The sequence below is a fragment of the Falco biarmicus genome, chromosome 1 (assembly GCF_023638135.1).
Source record: "Falco biarmicus isolate bFalBia1 chromosome 1, bFalBia1.pri, whole genome shotgun sequence".
Taxonomy (NCBI): domain Eukaryota; kingdom Metazoa; phylum Chordata; class Aves; order Falconiformes; family Falconidae; genus Falco; species Falco biarmicus.
The window spans coordinates 6,728,193-6,753,983 of NC_079288.1; the positions used below are offsets into that span (position 1 = coordinate 6,728,193).

At 43.1% G+C, this 25,791-nt stretch overlaps 1 protein-coding gene across 3 annotated transcripts in view; it reads left to right on the top strand.

Moving 5' to 3' along the window:
- Nucleotides 1-3,770: 3,770 nt before the first annotated feature.
- SPAG9 (sperm associated antigen 9) overlaps nucleotides 3,771-25,791 on the top strand; it is a 65,895-nt gene continuing 43,874 nt past the window's right edge. Inside the window, exons 1-3 of one of the 3 annotated variants that reach the window (XM_056329714.1) lie at nucleotides 3,771-4,249; nucleotides 10,557-10,677; nucleotides 22,175-22,245. In XM_056329714.1, coding sequence (XP_056185689.1) covers nucleotides 3,944-4,249; nucleotides 10,557-10,677; nucleotides 22,175-22,245 — 498 coding nt within the window. In that variant the 5' untranslated portion in view covers nucleotides 3,771-3,943. Of the gene's footprint in view, nucleotides 4,250-10,556; nucleotides 10,678-18,123; nucleotides 18,168-22,174; nucleotides 22,246-25,791 lie in introns of those variants that run through there. The other 2 variants (XM_056329719.1, XM_056329728.1) reach the window with 2 other exon arrangements.

A 25,791-nucleotide genomic window follows, 5' to 3' on the forward strand; every position in this document is an offset into this window, starting at 1 on the left:
TCCCTGTTCTTTGCCAAGTCTTTTAACTTCATTAAGGGTCATCCTTGTCACTTTTGAGATTAACCCATGATTAGCCACGCATGTTGTGCATTACATAGTACATGAAACGCCGCAGAAGTATTTTTCTTATTTTTACTGTAAAAATCAGCAGCTTTTTTGCTGGTTGAAAATTCTACCAGAATTACTGAATTACATTGAAAACTAGATGTTTACCTAAAATGCAAAGAGTTAGACAGTCTGGACAAAAAGTTTCCTAAAAACGGACTGATCATGGGAAGAGAAGGTAAAGACCTTCAAAATCTTTGGTGAGTGAAGTAAATACTATTACTGAGCTCAAGCCATTTACACATTACTTAAAACCACTAGACATTTTTCAAACAGCCTTGAAGCAAAAGGCTTTGGTGAATGCCTCCAGCCTTCAGGACTCAAACACAGCTCCTCGCTTTGCTGCTTTGGCCCTGGCTTTACCCTGATCTCAGCTACCAGCCTCCATCTGTACCCCTTGAAACGTTTGCGGAGTTTTCGTCGGGACCCACGTTTTGTGCTCTGCACCTCTTGCTCCTTATAACCAGCCTCGTAAGTCTGCCGTGTTTTGTTGCTCGTGGCTATATGACTCTTCATTTAGCTAAGTGTTGCTATCGTTCATCTGCCTTTAGCTTGATTTCTGCTGCGCTTTAACATCTATGATTCTATGATAGAATTAAGCTTTTACAAAAATTTCTCCTCTGGGTAAAGTCCCAGTTAAACTTTTCTCACCCCGTACCGATTTAAGGGTAATTTTCTTCCCTGGTAAATTGCAAATCAATTTATTTTCAAATAAACTGTTATCTAGGGACAGGGGATATAATTTTTCTTATTAACCAGAAAACTGATTTCTTTTTCAGGCAGTTATTTCCCCAAGAGTGTGAATCCATTTTACACTAGTAGTTACCACAGCCAGCTGCTGCCTTGAAGCTGCATAGACAATACTCTGAGGTTTCTTTGTGCTGTTTCATATGCTTGATTAGTTTACTAAATCTACAGGTCCCTTAATCGCCTGTGAAGCAACTAGGATATAATTCCATAACTTGTTCTATTTTTAATCCATCCCTGAGTTTCTGATCTCAAGCTGATTGCGAGGTGCACATCGTAAAATGTGATCTCAGTGGCGAGACTGTCAATAAAATACATTTCTACACCACTTCACCTTGGCTCCCAGGCAATTTTTCTATTTCTCATCTTTTTAAATACCTCATTTATCCACGTCAGACCTCCACCCCCAGGTGACTAGAAATAAACCACGAGCACAAATGGCTTTCTGGACCTGGACTCATCAGTCTGACTGCGACTGTCGTGGCAGCAGCCTGCCTGTTCAATGATGGCCTCGCTCCAGCCGTGAAAGAAAACCACATCTATCCATTTTGCTAACGGAAACAGGATAAAATTAGCCTACCCTCAGAGACCCCTTCCCTTAAAGGCTGTCAGCAGACACCTTGACCCATTTTCGCCGTCTGGCAGAACGTGTCTTTTCAGCTAATGTATTTGTGCAATTCGCCATGTGTGATGGCAGGGACTGTGAAGCTGCAGAGGGAAAAGGCTGTCTGCTACGATGCAAGATGATCGGTGCTTCTATCCTCACAATCATCTGCCGTGCTTCGGAGCTGTCCTCGCGTTACGCAGTGTTACACATGAAGAACGTGGTGAGGTCTGGGTTACAAGTCCGCTGCATCGGGTACAGCCTGCCAGCCTTGTCCTGGGAGCCGAACCCAGTTACCTCCCCACTTGGGCTCTTTGCAGCACTCCTACAAGATCTATTCACGCTCGGTAAAACCCCCACGGGTCGATAACCCCTGCCCCACAGGCTCTCAGCGCCTTCTGCAACGCAGGCAACTGAGGTGAATGGGAAACTGTGCATGACCTAGAGAGAGAAAGAAATTCTGAAAGACAGCATCCCTCAACACTCCTGCATCAAGTGGAGATGTTCATCTGTGGTAGACAGCAGGGAAACACAGAGAAGTTGCATTTTTTTCTCAGTGGTAACTTTTTCTCAGTGTTTTCTCTCATGAAAGAGAAATATGAAAAACAAAAAATATTTTCACAGGGATAATTTCCAGTGATTTAAATGAAAACTTCACTTGAGGAGATGTGAGTAGGAAAGTACAGTGTGTCTTTTTTTAAATTATTTTTTTTAGCTACAGCGCTGTAAATTTTGTGGTCATAATTAAAAGGTAAGCAGCTTTTTTTTCCTTTTGCCGTGTTTATAAATAAATTTGTATTTCAACTGTCCGTGCCCTGGCTGCACTATGTAAACTGTCGGCTTGGGAGGATAGTGTCTAAACAGAACTCGTGAGAAATCTGGCACACGGGGCTGGAGTCTTTTCTTTGTCCTTCTTGCACAGACCCACCAGCTTGGTACATAAAAAAGACAACAGGGCATATGCATTTAAAGGACAGTTACTGTCTTAGAATCAGTCCAAATGAGAGAAAACAGAGCACAAATCTCTACTGCTCTCCAGTGGAAATTAATGCAATCACCACAGTTAAAGTTCCATCGCTTCTCAAGCTTTTCCATTTTTTAAAACACTCGTTTCTTTGTTCCCGTAGGGCCGCTGGGCCAGTGGGTTCCCCAGCTCTGCAGGAGAGGCTTTTACTTAATGAAAAACAGGGATTGCCCCAAATACGATGTGTATGACAAAAGTTGCACCAGGGGAGATTTATGTTAGTTATTAGGGAAAATTTCCTGATTTCATGGGAAGGGTGGTGAAGCACTGGAGCAGCTGCCCAGGGAGGCGGCCAAGTCACCATCCCGGAGGGATTCAAACGGTGTGGCGGCAGCGCTGAGGGATGCGGGTCGGCGGTGGACTGGGCAGTGCTGGGCTAACGGTTGCGTTTGATGACCTGGAGGGTCTTTATCGAGCTAAACTGACTCCCGCGCTATGGAACAAATGAGGGATGCGAAGCAACTCTTGGAACTTTTCAACGTCAGTAGATGGGTTCGAGTTTACCTTCGATGCCCAGCATGGCTCACGTTTACTCCCGCGACAAAGGACATGATCTAAAATGGAATGTGCTGTTCCCGATCCCAGGAAAACCGCTCTCCCTCAGCAAGCGCAAGACGCTTTCCAAGTTGCGCTATTGCTGACAAAGCAGCATCTCTGCTGTGTCTGGAGACCTTGGCAGAAATAAAAGCTCTTTTCGCTGTCAGAGAGGAGCCGGCCCATCGACCCCAGCGCGGTCCGGGGGCTGCGCAGCCCCGAGCTCCCGGTTGAGCTCCGTCACCCCCGCATGGATCACCGGCTCCATCGCTGCTGCGGTGGGTGCCATGGGGGAGCCGCCGGCGCTCGGCCGCTCGCCCAGCCGCGGGGTCACGGCGCGCACCCACGCGTGGGGGGTCCCGCGGAGGGGCTCAGCGCTGCCAGCCGCCCCGCTGCCTCAACACAGAGCTCGGGCTCCGCCGCCCCGCTACCAGCACGGCCCAAACCCCGCCGCCCGGTGGGAGCGCCGGCGGCTCCCGGGGGGCACACGGGCACACCCCCGGGGCGGGGCCACCACCGCCCCGCCCGCCGTGAACACGCCCCCGGTGACATCACCCCAGGCCCCGCCCCTCCCGCCGTGCGCCCGCCCCCCCGGTGACATCACCGCCAGTCCCTGCCCCGCCCCTCCCGCCGTGTGCCCGCCCCCCGGTGACATCACCGCCAGTCCCTGTCCCGCCCCTCCCGCCGTGTGCCCGCCCCCCGGTGACATCACCGCCAGGCCCCGCCCCGCCCGCGTGACGCGCGGCCCCGCCCCGGCGCGGCGGGTGAGGTCAGTGCCGTGCGCCGCGGCCGCGCTCCGCCGCCGCCCCCCCCCTCCCCGCCCGGGCTGCAGGCGAGGCCCCGCCGCAGAGGGAGGAGGAGAGGCCGGGAGCGAGCTGCGCCGCTGCCGCCCCGCCGGGCCCCGGGAGGGAAGGCGCTCGCCGGCAACCATGGAGCTGGCGGACGGCGTGGTGTACCAGGAGGACCCCGGCGGCCCCGGCCCCGCCATGATGTCGGAGCGGGTGTCGGGGCTGGCGGGCTCCATCTACCGCGAGTTCGAGCGGCTCATCGGGCGCTACGACGAGGAGGTGGTGGCCGAGCTGATGCCGCTGGTGGTGGCCGTGCTGGAGAACCTGGACTCGGTGTGCGCCCACAGCCAGGAGACCAGCGTGGAGCTGGAGCTGCTGCGGGACGACAACGAGCAGCTCCTCACGCAGTACGAGCGGGAGAAGGCGCTGCGCAAACAGGCCGAGGAGGTGAGGGCGGGCGCCGGGCCCAGGAGCTGAGGCGGGAGCGGGGCCGGTGGAGGGCGGGGGCCCGTTCCCCGGGCGGGCGGCGGCTCCGGGCTTCCCCCGCGGAGGCGGGAGGCGGGGGGGGCGCTTCCTGCCCGCGGCGCGGCCGGGCCGCCGCGGGCGGGATGCTTGGGGCGGCCGCAGCCCGCTCCCGCGGGGGTAGGCCCCGGCCGGTCTGAGGGGCCGGGAGCCGCCGGGTGACGAGCTCCGGTGGTGCCGTGTCCCTGGACGGAGGGAGGGCCGGGGGCGCCGCGTCCCTGCCCGGGCCCCGAGGGCTGAGCGCTGGGGCGGGTGGCGGCGGGGCCTCCCCTCGGCCCGGCCGGTGGCCGCCCTCAGGCGCAGCCCCCCGGGTCCCCGGGCCGGCGGGAGCGGGGCGGAGCCGCGCACCCGCTGCGCCTTCCCCGCGGGGGGGGGGCCGTGCCGCATCCCTTGCAGAGGGCATTTCCCCCCCAAAAACAGCGGGTACACGTTGCAAAAAATACAGAGAATAGGTACTGCCTGCACTGAAGTTCCTCAGAGTTGGGACATAAAAGCTGCAGTCAGCAACAGGTGGTGCAGGCTGCTCGGTGGCATAAGCTCTTGACTTTGGGATGTTGCTGCAAAAATGGAAATAAAAATCTTAAAGGATTACTTCGAGACAAGTCAGCTCGTGCAGCGTTATTTCCTGCGAGATGGTAAAGCAGCGTGTCAGAAACCAGCTGTGTGGGATAGCCTCCTCCAGCCCATTGTCTCGCCAAACTCCTGGAGGAAATTGGATTGACAGCATTATCAGTAATGGAACAAGCCATCTTACAAGTCTATTTCCAGACATCGTGCCCAGTGCTTATCTCTGTCATTGTGCTTACCTTCTAAATTTTCCAAAAAATCAGACGAATGGTGATGCTGAGATGAAAGCGATATCAACAGCAAAATCTTAATTCGAAAAATATTACCCCATATGAATATTCATAAACGTTATGGTTATAAGTGAATGCAGAATGTTGTCTGCAAATCGTTCCAGGACATGGTTGGTTCGTTATGAAGTAAGGTGGCGTGAATGGTGTCCCCCCAGCTCTTGGCCCAGCAGACGGTTCATCCTTGCAAAACATGTAGTTGTTTTACAAAGCCTTATGGACTTCGGTCTGGGGGCTGTTGCTGTAAAGACTTAATAGCTAGTTCTGACACGACCTGCATGTAAAAGGCTTTTCTAGAAAATGTTTTTATTAAGAGAAGAGGAAGGGGCTGATTAAGTATTTTCTGAACTAATTCATGAGAAAATCAGTCAGGCTTGAAACACAGGCAGCATTTGCCAGATTGAAAGAAGCAGGCCTTGGGCAACAGAACAGAAACCAAAACAATATGATGAAATAGAATATGGTATTAATTGTGGGTATTCAGGAGCTGTACATACCTAACGTTGGTAGCGTACTTTGCTGCAATCTCCATTTCTTTGTGTCACGATAAATTAACTTGAGAGGACCAAGCATTATGCAGTCTAAAAGCTAGTACTCCTGCTGCAGGACAGCTTGCTGATGCTTTCCAACGTGCAGTTAGACCAAAGACCGTATTTTCAATTGTAAGCACAAAGGTCATCTTTTTGTTACGTGCTGAGGTCAGTTGTGCTGTACATATGTTAAAATGTCTGTCAGAGGTACCTCATGAACATACACCATGCTTTACGTGTTTTATTCAGACTTGATGGTTGCTACTGGTTTTTTTGAATGTTGAGATAACCTGATGGGTGCGTATGGTTGAAATGAGAGGAGGGAACATGAATATAGCACTTTTTCTTGGACAAGGAGTTAGTGGCTTGGTGTGTTTCTTTCCTTTCCTTGTGGAGGTTGCTTGTGTAATCTGATAGCGAAGTGGAGAACTTTGAGCTACTAAGTTCAATATTCCGTATCATCTGTTCTGACTGTCCTGAAGAAGTAACATACCTTCTTTTACTTTCTGCTTGCTGTTGTAGGAATTTTTCTTTGCAGAAGTATCTTGATGAATATTAATAGTTTACTGTTTGACTAGGAATCACGTTACACCATTGTCCTGATCTACGTCCTTTATTTCCTGTACTTTAAAAGTGTTACTGAAGAAACGTCTTGAAAGTTGTTGCCTGTGGACTTCGTTAAGGTGACTTTAAAAACAGAAAAATATTATTTCAGAAGTTCTGGGCCTACTTCTCAGTCCTCTAGGTAAACAGTCATGATCTTTTTTGGTCGCTATGAAGTCACTCGTCTGACTTTTAATGTGGTACATTTTATGTTATAGCTAAAGAAATAGAGGAACCAGCTTATTCTGCTGTTCTGCTTACAGTTCTGCATAACCTATCTTCCCACCTAGTGAATGTTAGGCAGCATGCTCTGCCACAAAGAAGTGGGAGAGGAAGAAGGATTTGGGGTTCTGCTATTTTATATGCTGCTAAGTTTTACTTCTACAAAAGTATACTGCTCCATTCTTGTGTGTGTGGCTAGCGGAGGTGTTTTCTGTGGACTTGAAAACAGGATCAAATCTGCTCCTTTTATCCATGTCAAGCTGTCTAGTGTATCTCTTAGTTTTTTGGCTGTTGGTGGGATTAAACAGTTCTTGAAATCTGGTGTTTGGTACACGTTTGCTACTTTTGCAACCATGAAAAAGGATTTACTGCCATGAAAACTGGTTTAAGTAATAGTGGCAACTCGATGGCTGCCGCTTCTTGTTGTTCCCAAAGTTAACATTCTTTCTTGGGGTTGTATGTTAAGTAAACGCTCTGCAGTAAGAGTTTAAATATTTTTAATTTCAGAGAACAAAGTTATTATACAGAAACCTTGCTAAAATGGCGTGGAAGTTACTAAGTTGTTTTCAGTTACATATATTTTTCTCTACCCTAAGTCCAGCTGAACTGGCTTTATAGCTAGTTTTCCCTACCTATTCCAGGAAGAGCACGGCACTGGCTGAAAAGCTGGCATCACTGCAATAAAAGTTACTGAAGGACATGTCATAGGGTAATAAAGACTGCCAAGTAGGTGGAACCCTGGCATCAGATATGCTTAGTATTGCACCTGGATCGTGTGACGGGAACACTAATTTAAAATATAAGGAAATAGAAGATGACATAAATATAGGAAAAAATGTTTCATTTGGCTAGTACTGTATTACAAAGTGATTAAGTATTACATGCGTGAGAGAGGGCTCCAAACGTGTGTGCTGTGCTGCTCCATTGTGTAGTCTGAGTTCGTGTTTATTGTGATCATTATTGCTGTAAATTTTAAGTATATTTAAAATTGATTACATAAAGGCTTCTGAATCTTGTTGGCGAAGTACTTTTTCATAGTTTTTATTGGAGGCCTTTAAAAACAGGTTAGGCAAACGTCTCCCTAAAATGGCATAGTTGATACTGCCTGGAGAAAATGGGGAGGATTAAATGGGAGTTGCCGAACGTAGTTTATGGAGGTATCACAGGCTTGGATTTCAGCAGTAGGCACATGCAGGAGGAGGTATGCATCATATCCTGTGTGTACACCCCATTATATCCTAATCAAAATTAGGATCCAGGCACCAACACTGTGTATCAGAGCGGTGAAAAAAGATGACCTCTTAAGGTCTGCTCGAGTCCTATCTTCTGTTATCTTCACGGTATTCAGTCCCATTGTTTTAGACTTGCTGGTGTCCTTCAGCTTGTTCTTTAAAAAACAAAAGACACTAAAATATCTTGCTTCTTGTTAGAGTTGTAAGATACGGTTTTGTGGCCTAGGCAGGATGTCAGTTAAAATGGGGAAAGCTAGATTTTTGTCTGCCTTGGTGTTTTGTGTAACCAGTAGCTCGGGTCGAAATAAGGGAATGTCTGGTATCCATATATACGGTGGCTAACGTGTTCCTGCATATGCTGCGGCATTTACATTAAACAATGCAGACGTGCAATATTGGAGTGCATCGTTGATGTAAAAAAATAATTATAAAAGTCTTTTAGTATGTGTGTTCAGCCTATCTTTGGCTGCTGTGGGGGTTTATCTGACTAGTGATTCCATTGTAGTCCTACAGCCTTAGTCAGGACAAGATGATCAATCTCCTGGGGCTCTGCCTGTGTTAATACTGTCACTGGAAGGAGAGGTGAAACCAAATAGAAACATTCAAAGTCTGAAGTACTCTATGATGTTATCAGGTATAGTTTTCAGCAGAGGGAAAAGTGTTACCCAGCTCTCATTACAAAAATGCTTTGAAGAGATGTAACTGAAGTTCTAACTTTAACAAAATGAAGGTAGACTAGTGGAAGATGACAAAGCCGTTTAATACAAAGCTGGTTTCAATACTTGCAGCTGAAGAACTTGAAGTACAAGATTAGATCCGTCTTTAGTTTTGTGAGTAACGATGACATTGATGGCTTTGAATGGCTCAGTATAATTGTCACTTGCCTTTTCCAAGTTATGAGGCACATCTGACTTTGGGAACTCATCGGAGAAGCAGCTAAACAAAGATGTTACAGTTTTATAATTCTTCTTTCATGTTTTCCCATGTTTAATATAACAAATGATGTTGGTCTTTAGCCCCAGTGCCAAATTTGTGTCAAATTTTGAAGCCTGAAAAGGGTAAGTCTGGTAAGAATAAGCCAGACGTGACTTGAATCTTTAATCTAAAAGGGGCAAAACTCTTGTATCATCTACTACAAGGGAGACATGAAACAAATTTAAAGTTTGAGGGTTTGAGTTTTACATTGACAAATTAATATTCCCAAACTTTGTGTTAAGGGGGTAGAAAGACTTTTGCACGTCTGTCTTTTTGAAGTGGGAGAACTGATTTTAAATTGCAGAACCCAAAGCAGTGCTACCTGGGCTGATGTCAGCTCTTACTCAATTGTTTCATGATTTAGCTTCAAGCACAGTCATATGAACACCATGCCTAGTCCTGTGATGGCTGTGGAGAGCTTGCCTGAAAGGAACTCTTGTTCTACTTCATACGTTTTGATGCAGTGCTACATCTGAAGTTACTTTTGAGCAAAACTTCTGATGACCCTGCTAAACTGAAGCTCTTTTCATAGGGCTGCAAGTTTCTGCTTTTGTAAAAACTGTAAAAACACATCAGTTAAAACTTAGTAGGAGCTTATTAAATGTTGATGTGTGAGCATTTGAAGTATTTTTCCCCCTAAGTTTTCCTAGCAATATGTAGGAAGAATTTATATTCAAGTCTCACCTATAGCATTCCTGTTTTTAAGTTGCTGCCACCTCTGTCTCTTTGCTTCCGTGTGGTACCCAGCTGCAGCTTGCTTTCTGACTCTTCAGCTGCCTTGGACGTTTGGGTTTTTTTCTTCAGAGGCTTCTGGTATACTTTTCCTTGCCATACCATAAGCCTTCTGTGCAACTTGTGTTTGTGGCCTTGCCTTCTCTTTGCAGTGCAGAGTAGGGAATGCTACGTGACCTAAGACATCTTTGGCTATTAGAAATTTTCTTTGTGCTACCAGTACACATTGAATTTCTTGGGTTTTTGATTAAGAAAAATAGCAAAAAAAACCCGCTTTAAAAACTGCTGCAATGATGAATTGGTAACATTAGTGTTATAAAATGTAAACACGGATATATGTGTCACAGTGAAAGCCAGAATATTGTCAGAAAAAGTTGGTAAACAAAGGTAGCAGAAGGTGATGACGGTCAGCATAATTGCAGAGCGTCTGTAAATAGTTTTTTAAATAGTTTTTATGCAGTTGACTGATTGTAGGAGATGGTTATTAAGTATTTGATGAAGACTATGAACATTTTGTAACCTGTCAAATGATAACAGAAATTGGGTGGGGATGAAAAGACAGCATGTAATTTTGGTTGACACTATCGCTGGCGAGTCCCGACTGCAGTGGTCTGTACCTCCGTGGCTCACAAGTGAAGATACGCTTCACCCATATTCACTCAAATCTCTGTATTCACATGTGGTGTTGGGAGGCAAGTGTGTGAATTTAGGAAGTAATTAAATAATTCATTTTTATATTAGTCCCAGACAGGCTTTTCTGAAGTAGTTGGCGCTTAGTTGACAGCAATAACACAGAATAACGTAGGTGAGGGATGCTTGACTGATGGACACTGGACTAAAATAGCATCCTTCATGTTTAAGTGTGGGCTGCAGGTCTGTTGTTTTGGAAACCTGCTTGCACCCTTCCTTGCTGTGAAGGGCTGCTGTGTTGTTTCCTACATGCTGCTTGAAGTGCAAGTCTTTTTAAAAATAAATCTAGAAATGACTGTATACCTGTTACTCAGAGAAAGAGCTTTGCTCGGGCTTTTTTAGAAAAAATAATCTGTAATTAATTATTGAGTCTAACTTCACTTTTTCTGTTTAGAAATTCATAGAGTTTGAAGATTCTCAAGAACAAGAGAAAAAGGACTTGCAGACCAGAGTGGAAGCATTAGAATCACAAACTCGACAGCTTGAACTAAAAGCAAAAAATTATGCTGATCAAAGTAAGTGAAATATATTGCATTCCATTTCAGTGATATTGGTGCATTTTAAATTTTGTTCTGCAAAACGATAATACATATGCTAAATATCTGTGCTATCAGATTCCTGTGTTTTGACAGATAACTAGGTTTAACTATTGTGCAAGTTTGTTTTCCTTAGAATTAAGGCAAACAAATTGGGTACAAGCTTGTGACTTGTAATCTGATTCTTCTGGTATTCTACATGTTTTGTTTTCCTTTTAGACCATGCTATTTTCATTTTTAGCAACTTTTTCAGGAGATATTTAGAACTTATTTCCTTGTTAGTGATCATAAAATAAGCTTTAATTTTCTTCCCATTATTAAACTGTTGTCTGTGTTAAAAATAAATGTATTTGAGTTTATTTAGAAGCACTACTGGGATGAGAATACCATTGATGCTGATTCTCATTAGCTTTTTTATAATTTTTGCTGAATTATTTGTTTCTGAGGCATTTAGTTTTTACAGGAAAAGGGTTAAGGAGGAACACTTCCACTTCTAGAGATGTTCTGTGTAATTTACGAAAACTTGTGTATTTTTTGGAAAAAGATAACAATGATCAGTTTTCCTGAAATACTGGAAGTGATGATGTGAATGCATTGTAGCTTAGACATTCTGCTGGACTGCAGCTTATTGGGGTGCAGTCATTGGCTGAAACTCTATCACCAGTGTTGAGTATAAAGGGTAGAGGAAGAAAAATACTCAGACCCCCACAGAAATCTTCTCATTTCATCCCCCTGCCCCACAATCTTCGATTGAAGATGAAAGACCTATGCTGTTAATGATGAATTAATTTTTTTTTTGCTGTGAGTCTGTTTAACATGCAGTGGTTTTGTTTTCACTTAACCTTTTTAGCACAGTGTAGAAATAATGATCAATATGAATTAATGTGAACATTTTGTCAAGCTTCTAAGCTAACGTCTATTGATTTAAGACTAGCATGTCTGTCAGCTTTTATTGCTGTAAAGTAAGACTGTACCAAGCCTGATAAGGTTGAGATAAGTTCAGTTTATAAAAGCAGAGTGGCAGTTGTCAAAATAGCCCCTTTTCATTATTTTCTTCCTTTATTTCTGCTTGGCCACCTTTCTTGTCTATAACACAACAAGTTATAACTCTTTTTCAACTTAAGGTATAATAATCGTCCTGCAAAATTTCCTTTTCAGTGGCCTGAGTGAGTCTAGAGCAGGGTAGAAGTGTTAGTGCATTATGTTAGGATTAACATAAGCAGCATACAGAGCTGAATCTTTCTGAGATTTGAATGCTTTAGAATGCTGTTGGCAGATCTTAGAGGCATGTACTTCTTCAGGTCCATTGCAGTTAAAATGTTCTTGGGATTCTGTGCAGACAGTGACGGAGGAACACCAAGCAGTCTTCTCTAGTGAAAACCAGGATGATTGATTTCCAGGAGTGTGTCGAGTCAAGCTAAGATTGTTAATCGTAAAGTGTATTGTAGAGACTTGTATCAGAAATGCTATGATTCTTGTGAATGGAAGTGTGTGTGTGTTTAAAAGCAGCAGAAGAGGGGAAAAGAAAACATTGGAACAAGAGTTGAGTGGTCTGTTTTGTTTAACAAAGGACACTGTTTCCAGAACGCCTGTGCTCTAAGTCCACAGCCCAAACAGCTTGTTAATGGGAGACCCTGTGCTCTGACAACAAGATTATGGCATCGAGATTGCACCATGCCGTAGAATCATAGAATCATTTAGGTTGGAAAAGACCTTGAAGATTGAGTCCAACCATTATGCCAACACTACCAAGACCACCACTAAATCATGTACCTGAGAGTTGTGTATGTTGTTACTTTTTCTGTTAATACAATAAAAAAATAAAAATAAGTTGCACAAAAAAGAAAAATAATTTGGATTCCTGGCAATGTATGTGGCAGCATATCTGGAGTTTATCGTACAGAAATTATGCTTGCTTATGCTGATGTACATAACACCACTTTATATTGTGTTATGAATCTGTGTAGAATTATTGTTTTGCCTTGAATATTGGACCTTCAAATATATGTATGATTTTAAACTTTTAATTAATTGTGTGTATATATGTGTGTGTGCATATATATCTTAATGATGAAAGTATTTGCCTGAGAAACTCAATTGTTGCAGTAGAACCACTGAGTGTTGGCTAGAACTATTTTTGGAAGAAACAGTGTTGTGGAAAACAATTATAACAACATAAAGTTCTGGTGTTAAAGCATTGACTTTTAAACAGTTCCCATATCTCTTTATTGGAGAAAAATCTTTTGTGATGGCAAAAGTGTGACTTTGAAGAAACAGTAGGGCTGTGTTGAACGTTGGGTTTTGCCTCTGAGTTGGGTTGATACGTTGTCTGGGACAACATGAAAGACTGTTACACAGATTTGATATGCTGCTGATGCAGAGCAAGATCAAAGCGGACATAAGCACAGTTGTTGAACACCTAATGAGTATTATGCAAGTGAACTGGTTTTTTCAGTGCTCTAAATTTCTAGGGTATGAAAACTATACTAGTGTACATACTCTTGAAGTCGTCTGCTGTGTTACCTTGTTTTCTGTTTTATAGGCAAGGCGATTTGTATGTCCTATGATACTTGAAGATACCAGTGTGTCACTTTAATTTACTGGATGCAGCTACAAGTCTTCTAGCTATGGGTTTTTGTTCTCTTCTGCTTGCTCTACTAATGCCTGTGGATCTAAATTAGTCCATGGTATTGCCAACTGTTAACCACATCAACATTCAAAATAGTGGTGGTGTTATCAGTGATAATGGGAATTGCAAATGCCTGGCACAGAGCAAGTAAGCAAACAGAACCTGGCTTTGCTTTTTCTGTGTCAAGAGTACAGAGTCTGAGGTAGCAACATCGGTTTGACATGATTAATGGTTTAAAATAGAAAACAGGTAAGACGTAGTGCCATCCAGTACTTTAACTACAAGACTTTTTGCTTCTTGCAGGCTGCTTGTGCTGTATGCGTTTTTCCTCACATAGTCAAGGCCTTGTGAGAACTTGTGAGAACAAGTTTTGTCCGTTAAAAAGTTTTGACTCATTCTCTTGAACACCCTCCGTTCTGAGCATTTAGTGAAGACTAGTTAGCCCTGGGATAGGGCAGCTCTTGAGTTAGATGGTCGGATTCAGCATGATTGTTATGTGCTTAAACATGCATGCCGGTTAAAACTGCTCCAGAAGCCATGGTTTTGTTATGTCCTGAATTGTGCTTGGTTTTGTTGTCTTAGAGATCATCATGCTAATGAAAAACGTATTTCTTTGCACTTAAATTTATCATGTTAGGATTACATTTTTAGCCACCTTTTCAACCAGCTAGGTTGGAACCAATTGGCTGTTTGAAATTAAAGAAGTGAAATAAGAAACTTACTTTGTGTCAACCAGTTACTAAGTTCCTGTGGTTAACTGACAACTTCTCCCTGCATTACAAATTTGAACAGTTACTACCAGCTACCTCCTAGATGAGTGAGCTACCGTACTCTGCTCTTTCAGGAGGAAAAGGGAAGAGGGAGACATGATGGCCTGACCTGGTGGCACTGCTGGGCGGATCGTGAGCCGCAGCAGATGATGAAATCCTGAATGGTGCAGGCAGCTGCACGTTGAGTTGCACTCTTGCGTGATGTATAGCGCTCGGTCCTGGTATTTCGTGGGTTGTGGCGGTTGCCTAAGTCAAGTTTGCTGCCAAAGGGTGGTGCAACACGTTGCATTGTGGGATGTTTTTGTAAACTTTACAACCGCTTAAAGGAGAGCAGAGTAAGGATTTGCAACTTCTATTTGAGTGCAGGAATGTGCTGCAGTGGTGTGGCTCTTTGGCCTGTGATCCATCTCCTCATCTCATTTTGCACTGCTGCTCTTCTCTGTAACTTTTTCCATGGTTTGCCTCTGCCCTCGCGTTGTGTTACCTGTGCAGGGGACAGAGGAGAGATAGCACCTGTGCTCTCAGGGGCCTGTGGGCTTGTGGAAGTTAAAGCAAGTTAAATATTGCAAAGTTCCTGGAGGTTTTTCTAGAGCTGATGTTGGTACAGGCAGAGTTTTTAGAAGCTCTTGCTGTCAGGTTTCTAGCAAATGTTACTGAGTGTGAGCAAGTGTCTCTTTTTAGTCTTACGACTTGACTAGGCTCCGATGGATTGTGTTTTTTCCCAACAGCAGAGGGCACCTCTAATATTGTGGAGGTGCACCAAGCATGGAAACGTCAGGTTTTCAAACAATAAGTTTTAACACTTAAATTCTTCTCTTTTCCTTTCCTCCCACTTCAGTGATGTGTAGGTACAATCTTAAACATTTCTTACAAAAACTTGAATATCTCTGACTTGCACATTATTTCAAGTCTTTGCTGTGATGAGACCCCCTAACTCAGCTTGTAATTAGTTTGCAGCATTAGAATGTTTCAAATTTCAACCTTGAATCTGGAAAAACTAGGCACTTAGAGCTGTTAAAAACCTGTAATAGTGATATACAGCCTGCTTGTCCAGCACAGCTCGCCGAGGGCACCTGATACTGCTTTGGATACTGCTCGGTGTCCAGTTCCCAAAAGAGATGAGTGCCTTTCAGTGCTCACATGATGTGCCACTGAATTCTGTGGGGGCTATGGAGGTTTAATTTATTTCTCCTGCTTGCTTCACTTTTGGGGAATGTCAGTTCTTTTTATGTATCACAGGCTGTAAGTTAATTAAATTTTTTGGAGTAAAAGACAGCTGTAGTGTATTTGGACTTACTACAGGAATGGAACAGCTTTGGAGTATGCCTTCATTCTCAGAGTAACTTATTTCGGAGAGAATCTGAAAAACACTAGGTGTGCATGGTTGAAGTGCTTTCTGATGGAGGTGGTAGGCTGTGGGAGTTGAAAGGTTTGGTTCCTTTTCTGGATTTGCCTAGTGCTAAAGTGCAACCAGGGTAACATACTGCATTTGAGAGGACAACCAAGGCACAGATATATTTTTGTACCTCAGTTTGTCAAACCTTAGCTTTGCAATTTATGCTCAAGTTAGATTATATTTGGGGAAAACTAGATATGTAAAAAAAAAAAAAACCACCCAGACAAACAAAAATAATCCCCCAGTAAACAAACAACTCTTGCTCTTCTGAGCTGTAAATGTTGTGATACAGCTGTTGGGATGATTGTGTTTCCTGTGTCAGGTGACATTGTACAGCAATTGCTATTGCTTGCTTTGGGTTTTATTTGGGGTATGAGACAAACATTTTGGCAGCTGACCTAAAAACATGCAGATTTGATTTCCTTGGAAGCTAACCAGAACTGTTGCTTTCACTAGCTTGAAGGGAAAATGCAAGACTGGATTCTTTTGTGAATCTTCTTCAGATGTGATTTGATATTTTATTTTTACCTGAGCTCTCCAAATAGCAGCATTACTGTCATGTACACCCAGGTAGGCAGCTTCTTGATGTGTATATGATCTGACGGCATCCAGTACTGAGATAGACCTGCATAGAGCTGCAGCAGCAATTTAACACAGACCTGTCTAGTGAGCAGGGAGACTCTTAATATGAACTTTGAGCTGTGGAGCTTAACGTTGTTTTGAGATTTGACTTGAGTTGCATATCTGCGTGCATGATGATGTGAATAACTGAACTGGTATGAAATATATCTTGGCAGTGATGCTATTTCTAGGCATGGCTCAACTGGAGTGTTTATGCTAGGGAATACAAGAAAGCTTTTCAATAGATCCTTGAAAGAAGTTGAAACGTTAAGGTTTGTTCAGCGGGCATCTGGATTGTTCCTGCTTTTCAAAGACTGAGAACAGCAGAACTAATCTGATTTCCAGCAAAAAGGGAACAGCTTGACTTCTTGTATTTCTTGATTAACAAATTTGGAGCTTACTGTTTGCCACTCTTTTTCCTCAGTGCAGCTGTTTCTCATCTACATTGGTTTGTTCACAAAGCAGGTTCTCCCACTGCCCTTCCCTGCGTATCATTCACTAAGTGTGAGGAGTCTTTCTATAAAGAGAAATGTGAGCATCAAAGTGTACGGGAAAGGAAGGCTTTGTTTCCAACTAAAGCTTTTCTCAGCTACTTTCATGGCTGCCCGATGCTATGAAGTTGCAAGAGTCCCTGCTGTGCTGGGCTTGTGCTGTGGGGACCAGGCTCCGCTAGATGGGGCAGAGGGTGCAGGCAGCGTGGGAGATGGCACCGTGTCCTGCTGCAAGGCTGGAGGCTCAAATAAAGTGGAGTGGAAAATTAGAGCAGTGATCGGCCTGCTTTAAACTTGGCTATTAATATACCTGAACAAAAGCAATGAGAGGAGGTTGAAATCCACTGGCATATAATTAACTGCTCATGTACCTTTTTACATTAAGGCAGTATTGTGCTAGTGGTTTAGGTGCTGGAGTTTGTTACAATAATTCTGTTGCTGTAAATGTTGCAGTAATGAAGAAAACTACTTTAAATGTGTTTTACTGTTTAATGTTCCCGAGTTGTCACTTGTTACTGGGCTTGAAAAACAAATCCAGTCTGCTGTAATTTCTCTGTTCGTGCTGACTTTGTGTTGGATTTTCTCAAAAAGTGACTTGCTTCAATAGCGAAATGTAAGCGAAGCATCCCAAAACAGTCAATCAATCAAAACTTTTCTCAGTGAAACACCGTTTTGGCCAGAGACAGGATAAGAAGTTGGTACTAGGTCCACATGATATATAACTTAATTTTGGGTAGCTATTGTCTGTATCATTGTTAATTTTGAATTTCAACCTATGTGAGGGATCCCCTGGCATATGGTTGTCTTTATATTGTATGGTTGTAGCAGAACGGTTAAGGAGGCTTTATTTCTTAAGCTTCGTCAGGTTTTTGGTGATAAATTACAGTGATTTTGTGGGTCTGAGACACAGTGGATACCTGAACAGTCCAGAAGTGTCAGGGATAAGCTGTATGTGTTGATATTTGCTATCAACAGAGCATTCTTGACAGCTGAATTATCTTCCTTTAAGGTGCTCTACTCTTTAAACTGATAATTAGACCTGTAGTTCACAGTAGTAAGAGCTACTTGAAGACATCGGTCTTGTCAAGGAGTTGAATTTATTTCTTGTTTTACAAATCAGTTTTCTGTCCTGCTTATTGCCAGGTCTTGCCACTTTCAGGTTAAATACTTGTTTGATAGCTTCAGTCCCTGTTTCAGTCTGTGGCTGATGTGTGTGCTGTGTAGCAAGTACTTAATACATCATAAGGTCCTACTGGATCATGGGATTGATTACTCTTGATCTATGTCTTAACTTTGGTATGGGTCCTGCTTTTAAGAATGGAGCTGGATGGAGCCTGCAGATAGTCTTAGTGCTAGAAAATGCTCATTAATGAGCTGGATCTCTGTCTTGGCTTGTGTAGCAGGAACTTGTAATTCCTCTTGAAGGCATCGTACTGGTTGATTTGGCATGCTAGCAGGTCTGTTTCTCTTTCTCCCCCTCAGGCTTTTCAGCATTTTGAGGCAGAGGACAACATACAGATGGAGGGTGTTCCAAACTTGGTAAAAGCCATCAGACTTGGGAGGTAAGCTCTGATTTTTGAACAGGCAGGGTGGGCAGCTGTGCTGCCTAATTATTCATAACGCTGTCAGGAGGCAGAAATTCCAGAGGCTTCTTTCTAGTTTGCTGTAATATTTAATCTCCCATTTTTAGGCTTGATTGGTTTGATTGGAGAGAGAACTGTGGTTGGGATTGGTACTTCAGGTCATTGAAAGTTTTAGAATATTGACAGTGCTGGAGAATGTTGCAGGTAGATCTTGGGCATGCATTTGCCGTGTTGTTCCAGTGGGATGCTTTCCTATCAGCTTAGAAACGCTAGAATATTTGCGTTTTATGCTTCAATTTACCATGCCTGGAGATCTTTAAAATTTTTCTACATAGACTTATAGCTGTGAGTAGTGAAACCTTTTCATGTGTATTGTATTCTGCGCATGTAATACCTTACACAATGTCACCTTGCGGTGTAGTATCTTCTGTGATGTAATGAGGATACAATGGCTTCATAAAGACGATTAAAACAGAGACAATGGATATTTTGCTTTTAGGATGTATGTCATCACACTGATTTTACCATTTACCCATTAAGAATTAGACATGTTAGTTGGAAAAAAAGTCTTAGCCTGAGCTTTTTGTATTGTTACTGAAGTGAAATTGATGGGAACTGTGTCTGGTTGCTACTTTGTGAGCCCAGCATGTGTCAGGCAGTGCCAGTGCCCAGCTCCGTTCCTCCTGGGAGGGTGTTCCTGGGGAGGTGCCAGACTTCCACTCTTCTGTGTGCTGGTGGAGTACAGTGGAACTGGTGACTGTTTGGTTTTAACTGTACTTCTGGGTGCCAGTTTTTAGTTTTCTGTTACTACTGATGGGAGAGAACCTTTAGTAGTGTTTTAATAAGTTTCTCCAAGGTTTGGGGGAAAGAATCTGGTGGTCTTGTTCTGGTTGTTCTTAACTAGGTTCGTTTATCTGCTGTGTTCAGATCCATGGTGACCTCTGATCCTCAGGGAATATCTGATCTTTTCCACAGTGCTTAGTTGGAAAAGAGAAGCCTCCTCTGTTGGTGGTTTTGTTGAGATCTTATCTTTGATGGGAGGCATGTTTGGGGTACATAGATTTCTGATGTTGCGTATCATCCTACTGGTATTGGAAAAGCCTGTTTTGAGGACTGTTAACGTGGCGTCTGTTGAGGGTGTATCAGCTTAAGTGTACATCTGCTTATGACCTGAAACTTCCGGCTGTAGGACTGTCATGTGTTACACAGCTGGAAGTGACTTCCAGAAGAAAATGCTGAATGTCAATTACATTGTCTTCCAGGGCTTTCATTTTTTTTAAACTAATGTATGTAACAAAAATAGTTACCAGATTTAATGGAGATACGCTCCTTGACTAAGCAGTACCCGTATCTACGTTTGTCTTCTATGACTTGATTTGGGGAACTACTTAAAATTGGGCCATAAAAGGTGAAAATGGTGTGCTTTGTTATGGAATGTCAATTGTTAAATCCTAATGGTGGGAAACGCTTTGGTGGATCTCATGAAGGTTATGGACAGCTGCGAAGAAGGGTGTTTCTAACACCTAATGTGGCATTAATCTTGATTCAATGCAGTGTGGCAAGCACCTCTCCCAGAATCCACCAGATAAAATTAATGTCTAGGAGCCAGCACTGGCTGCGGTGTCTAGACACAAGCATACCGAACGATGTTGGGGCACATCACCGTGGTTTCTTTGCAAGTTCCTGGTGATGCCACATGGACCCAGCGTGAAGCAGCAGCGTTTTGCAGGGCAACAGTGTGGGCACGGAGCTGTGGCAGGGCTGCCCACCTCTTGCCAGGTGCTTGGGCACTCTTGTTAGGAGAGGCAGATGGTTTCACCGAATATGAAGCCAATTAGTCATGCACTTAGCACTTGCTGATTTCCAGGCTATTTGTCTGTCCTAAAGCAGGTTTAGTACAGCAGAAAGGTTACCAGGCCCTTGGACTGCGGCAAAGGGAGGGATGCTGAGAAGTGCGGTGCAAAGCCCGGAGCTGGTGGATTCACACGTGAGCTGCCCAGCCACTGTGGGATGTGGGGTGCGCAGCTAAAGCTGGGGAGCTCTGCCTTGGACCTGCTGACTGGTCACTGCTGGGATGTCTCTGATGGTCCGCTGTTGTAAAATGTAATTACTTCTGACTGGAATGACTGTCAGTCTAAGTGGATAAAATTTTGTTTGTCATGTCAAGCTTTGTGACTAAAAATTCTGATGCTTGTTTCTGTAGGCATGTATAACAAGCTTCCATATTACCTCCCTTTAAAGAGAGTAGATTTAGATTAGATATTGGAAAGAAATCCTTCCCTGTGAGGGTGCTGAGGCGCTGGCACGGGCTGCCCGGAGCAGCTGTGGGTGCCCCATCCCTGGCAGGGCTCAAGGCCAGGCTGGACGGGGCTGGGGGCACCCTGGGCTGGTGGGAGGGGGCCCTGCCCGTGGTGAGGGGTGCAACTGGGTGATCTTTAAGGTTCCTTCCAGCCCAAACCATTCTATGATTTAAATGTGTGGGAAGGCTTAAAACATCTGTTAGCTAAAATCAAAAACCTAAAATATTCCATTAGTTAGATATTTGTCCTGCATTGCATCTCAAAAATACATTATTTTTCTTGTGCTGTAAACGCTTGTACATTGCTTGCTGCTCTTTGACCCAAAGAGGTTTTGTTCACGTCGGTACCAGTGCAGAAATGAAAGTGTTCAATCTTGTGTTGGTATAAATACGATTTGATGTAGTACCTTTGGTCAGATACTTGCAGGTGGAATGGAAGAGGTTGTGTCAAGGAACTTAATGTTCTAATAAGAACAAGATTAGATTAGGAGCTAAGAATGTTTACACAGATTGGAGTGAGTAGACTATTACGTATTTTGGTTCCAGCATTTGACTCTGGCAAAGATATATTTTTTTGTTTGAGACATACTTACAATAAAATACTATGCCAAAATACAGATATATGGAGCAAAAAGAAATGGTATATTGATAATTAATTTTCTGAAGGCCCGGTTAGCAATATGAAAATGTGCAAAGGGCAGAGAAGATGCTGGCATTTGTTTTGGATAATGTGTTTGGCAATGAGTCTCTGGAGACGGGGAACTACAAATTTGAAATTTCATAGGGGTATTTAAACAGGGCAAGTGGAGTAAGAGCTCAGTTACAGAACTTGAAACACATGCTTTATGTCACACAAATATTGTCCTCAAAAATAACTAGAAAAAAAATTTGCATCTAAGCAGCAAAAAATACTTTGTTGGAATGGGGAAAAAATAAGTTGGTGAAGAAAGTTCTAAATTGTCTTAGTAGTTCGTGCAAATTAATTGCACAGGTATATTGTGGTTTGTTCCAGATCTTCTCCTCTTAATACAAACTCACTGTCTGAATGAAGTTCTACTAAATCTGTGCCCTGTATTTTAATTTCTTGGAATACCTACAGAAATATTCAAATGTTTTCTTTCCCTGAATCTCAGTGGAATATGAGTGAATGCCAGCAGAATTTTTAATTTTTGTACCACAATATATGACTCGAAGCTGTTTTAAAGAATACCTTGTTTATGTTTGCTCTAGTTAAAACACCTCTGGAAATGGTGTGGTTATGTTCTAGGAAACCAGTGCAGAGCCTTAACTGGAAGTCATAGCTCTCACCCAAGATTCAGTCTAGCAATGTGACGTGGCTTCTGACTCTTCCCATGGTTTCTGTGTGGACATGTGGGACAATCTGGATTAGTGTGGGTAGTAAGGGCTCCTTGAACGTAACGCACTCCTTCCCTCATTGGACTAGCAATCGGCATACTAGCAGTATTTGGGCTGTTTAAGAGGACTGCAAATTGTAAGATTATGCTGCTGGTGGTTTACTTGGGAAGCTCAAGTGGTAAGAGTTTAAAAACAGAAGAACCGACTTGCTATTCACTACCGAGAATACTCTCATCTCTGATCTGGTTGCCTGGTCCTAGGGAAGTCAGTCTCATTTACTAGAGCACTGAATTTAATTTTAATTCTTTTTTTAAAATTTTTCTTCTTCCAGTTAGCAGACTTGAGGAGAGGGAGGCAGAACTCAAGAAAGAATACAATGCACTTCATTCAAGACATACAGAGGTAGGTTGTTATGCCAAGACAAATTCAGAGTATCTGTAAAAATGTAGATCTATGGAAAACTTTGTGTTCTGAAAAGCAGTTGGGAAGATTACTGGATACTTTGGGTTATTCACTGATGCTCGGATGTTTGTATTGCTAATGTTATAACCAGACTTCATTTGGCTATGTGATTTTTCTCATTCACATCTGTATTTCTCCATGTAAGTTTGATGACATGTTTGTCAGTTTTATAGGTTTGTCAGTTATTCAGAGTTGTTGTTTTGTTGTTGTTTTTTTTTTTAAAAAAAAACAAATCAGGAATTTGCTTTTTCATATTTCAAAGGCAATTCTTCAAAGCCCGCTAACAAACTTCAAAGAAATAGAAATGAAATTGCAATCTCAGTACTCTTTCCAGCAGTTTTCTGTGTTGGTTTTACTTGTACTGTTGAAGGAACAAATACCTTCAAAAACTGGCTGCCTATTGAGATACATGATTAAAGGAAGTCCCTGCCATACTTATTGATAGCTGTTCAAAACAGTATTTTCCAATGAAGATGGGACAAGTTTGACTTTGTTAAATTAAATAAATAAGAGCCGTACTTTTGAAGTTGGTTCTGAAGCATAAAGGGACTTGCAACACTTTGGTTTTTAGGAGCAGGCTGTATTTCCCATGCAGGGATGCTTACTGCCTAACTAGTATACTTTAGTGAGGAAATGACTGGGTTCTCTGAGTAATTCTGATTTATCTGAAGTCCCAGTATTGAGCACAGTTCTTCTGCTTACTCTGATACCTTTACCTTTGTTTGAAAGGTCAGATAGCTTGTTTTAGATGACCATTAACAAAGTGGGAAATGCAATACTGAGTCTTCCTAGCTCAAAAAACCACCTGTGGGGAAAGGGAAAGCAAATACAGATGTTGGATTTGGTTACCTTTAATACTTCCTTAGCAATCATAAGATGAGTATGTTGTACTGACAACAGCTGAAAGTGGCTTGGACCCACAACCAACACGTAGCTCTTGCATGCTGTGTGACAAGACTTCTGCAGCTCTTCAATAAAAAGTACTCATGTATTTACTTAGGATCATGTTTGTTACTGAACAGTTGCCTTAGAGTGCTGTGTCTGTTGGAAAATCAAAATTTAAGATGAGAATTGATAAGGCTTAATGCTGCCCACTTAAGTTTTACATCCTTTTGAACTGGACGTACTTCAGAGTACTGTGTGCTTGCAAAGTTTTGGTTTATTTTAGTTAGAACCTATGGGTATCACCACAATAGAAATGGCACAGGTTCTTACTGAATCCTGTTTTGCAGAGTTCAAGATAACTAAATGTATTGGGCACCATTAATTCAATGAAATGCTAATGAAATGTTCTGAATATCTTTTTACGTAGGTTTTGCTCCAAAATGGACAACAGCCTCTGCTGGTTTGATTCCAATTTATTAAATGCTTTTACATCTTAAACTCACTCTTTGGTGTAGGGAGAGGTGTTTTCTTGGGCTTTATTACTACTGAGGTGACTATGTCCTTTCTTCATAAAGAATTAAGTTGTAATGCAATATGGTATACTCATACCTCTGTGCTCCTAAAATCAGGTCTCATGTCTTCTGTACTCCTTCCTTCCAGCATGTTTACCACTTTCTTTGTTTCTCTAGTCTCAACATTTTTTTTTTCATTTTTAATGTTTCACCTCTCTCCCTGTGTTCAGCTGTTTCTGACCACTCAAAATACTTAAGGAAATCAGAATGATGAAGAAAAATCCATATTACATAGCTTCTAAAACCAAACACCTTTAAGTTAGGATATTTCTGCTTTTGTCTACATACGGTTTGGTCTCTGTCTTTAGGTTACAGATGTGCGTAGATGTTACTAGAGGTACACACAATTCTCAGGCCACCAGCGTGCAGCTGCTAAAATACAACAGGGTATTAAAGATAGGGCATGGAGAGTTGGTGGGTAATGGGTTTGTGGGCTGCAAAAGCTTAGGTCTGGGCTGGGAACTAAGGGCAAAGAATAGCTACCAGCAGTATGGTTGGTTGTAGAAGGCTGGGAGCCTTTTTGACAACTGTGTGACTAACCTCAGGAAGCTAACGTAGATATTCCTTATCTTCATCTGTAAAGACATTTTTGAGCACAATTAGAGAGACCCGTTGTTGCAAAGTACAAAGTCCCTGATGTACCTCGCTTAGTCAAAGACTGTCTCAGGAGGTCAGCATTTTAATGCTGGTGTCTGGTGTGTGTTTAAGACTCAGGGATTGAAATCCCTGGGGACTGGAAGGGACTGTCCGATAACGGTGCCCTTCTTCCCCACCCCCGTTGGGATTTCCTGCTTCCCTTTGTCCCATCAAATTCTAGTGCTTTAGGTCTGTGTAGTAACGACATTTTTTTTCTTTTAATGCAATATTTTGGCAAATGTCCAACCTACTTCAAGTATTTAGTTATCAAGTTTATTGGCTTAAATATTTCTCTCACAATACTTGTTTCAGAAACCTTTCTGACTTTGAAGTTTTTCTAGGAAGGGACACTTCCTTCTGAATCAACTTCACCATTGTCTTTGCAAGTGATCCGTCTTTGGTACCTACTGAAATGGCAATTGTTTTTCTATCAGTTGATCAAATAATGAACAGAATGTTAGAAAGGTGGTTTCTTTTTAAGCTGTAAGGTGTTGGCAGTGATTACTTTGACAGGTGTTGTGTTTAAGATGTGACTCGACTGCATTTTCTGCAATCTCTATTTCTAGTAATTTTTTTCTTTTCTGCCTGTCTTCAGAATTTGCTTCCCTCCACCCCCCCCTTAGTCTTTAATTCACAGATTAGTATTTTGGACTTGGGTGTCTTTTTCTTCCAGCTCTTGACTTCACTGTCCTCTTTCAGCCCTCCGTGCCTGTGGCTACCTCTTTGCAGGAGATGGTTGCCCCGCAAGCTTGCTGACTCAGCAACTCACAGCAATTTCAACTAAAGGGTTTCAGGCAAAACGGACCAAGACCTACTTAAACTGCTTAAAGCCATGGGAAGTTACACCAGTGATGTGAACCAGAGAACTGAATCCCACACCCGCAGTGAGCATTGTGATGAGTGTGGGGAGTGTTCCTTGGAGCTCAGCCTGCCACCGACAGGGCTCTGCATTGCAGCTCCGGGGCACCAGCATGCCGTAGCAACAAGGTGTCTGCAGCTGCAGAAACAGCAGGGCTGGGTGCAGCTCTGGGGAGAGTATTTAGCCTTCCTCACCCTTCTGTTAAATCAGCCTCTCTCTTTTCTGGCTGCTCTCTGTAGAGTGGGAGATGGGCTAATGGGTGTAAGTGGACTATGCCCCCTTAAGCTTCCTCTCCTGGTAAGTCTGTGCTTGAGCTAACTGGTTTGATTTTCAGTGGATTAGGGTGTGATAACCGGAGCAGTTGAGTTGGCAGACTGGGAGGTGGAGTGCAGCTGAGCGTTTGTCGCAGGTAGTGAAGAGGGTAAACTGTTCAGTCAGAACAGAATGTATGAGTGCAGCCTGAACGTGTTCTTTCATCCATGTTGTGGTCCCCTGCGTAGTTAACATCCTCTGGTCCCTTGTCTTTTCCCTGCT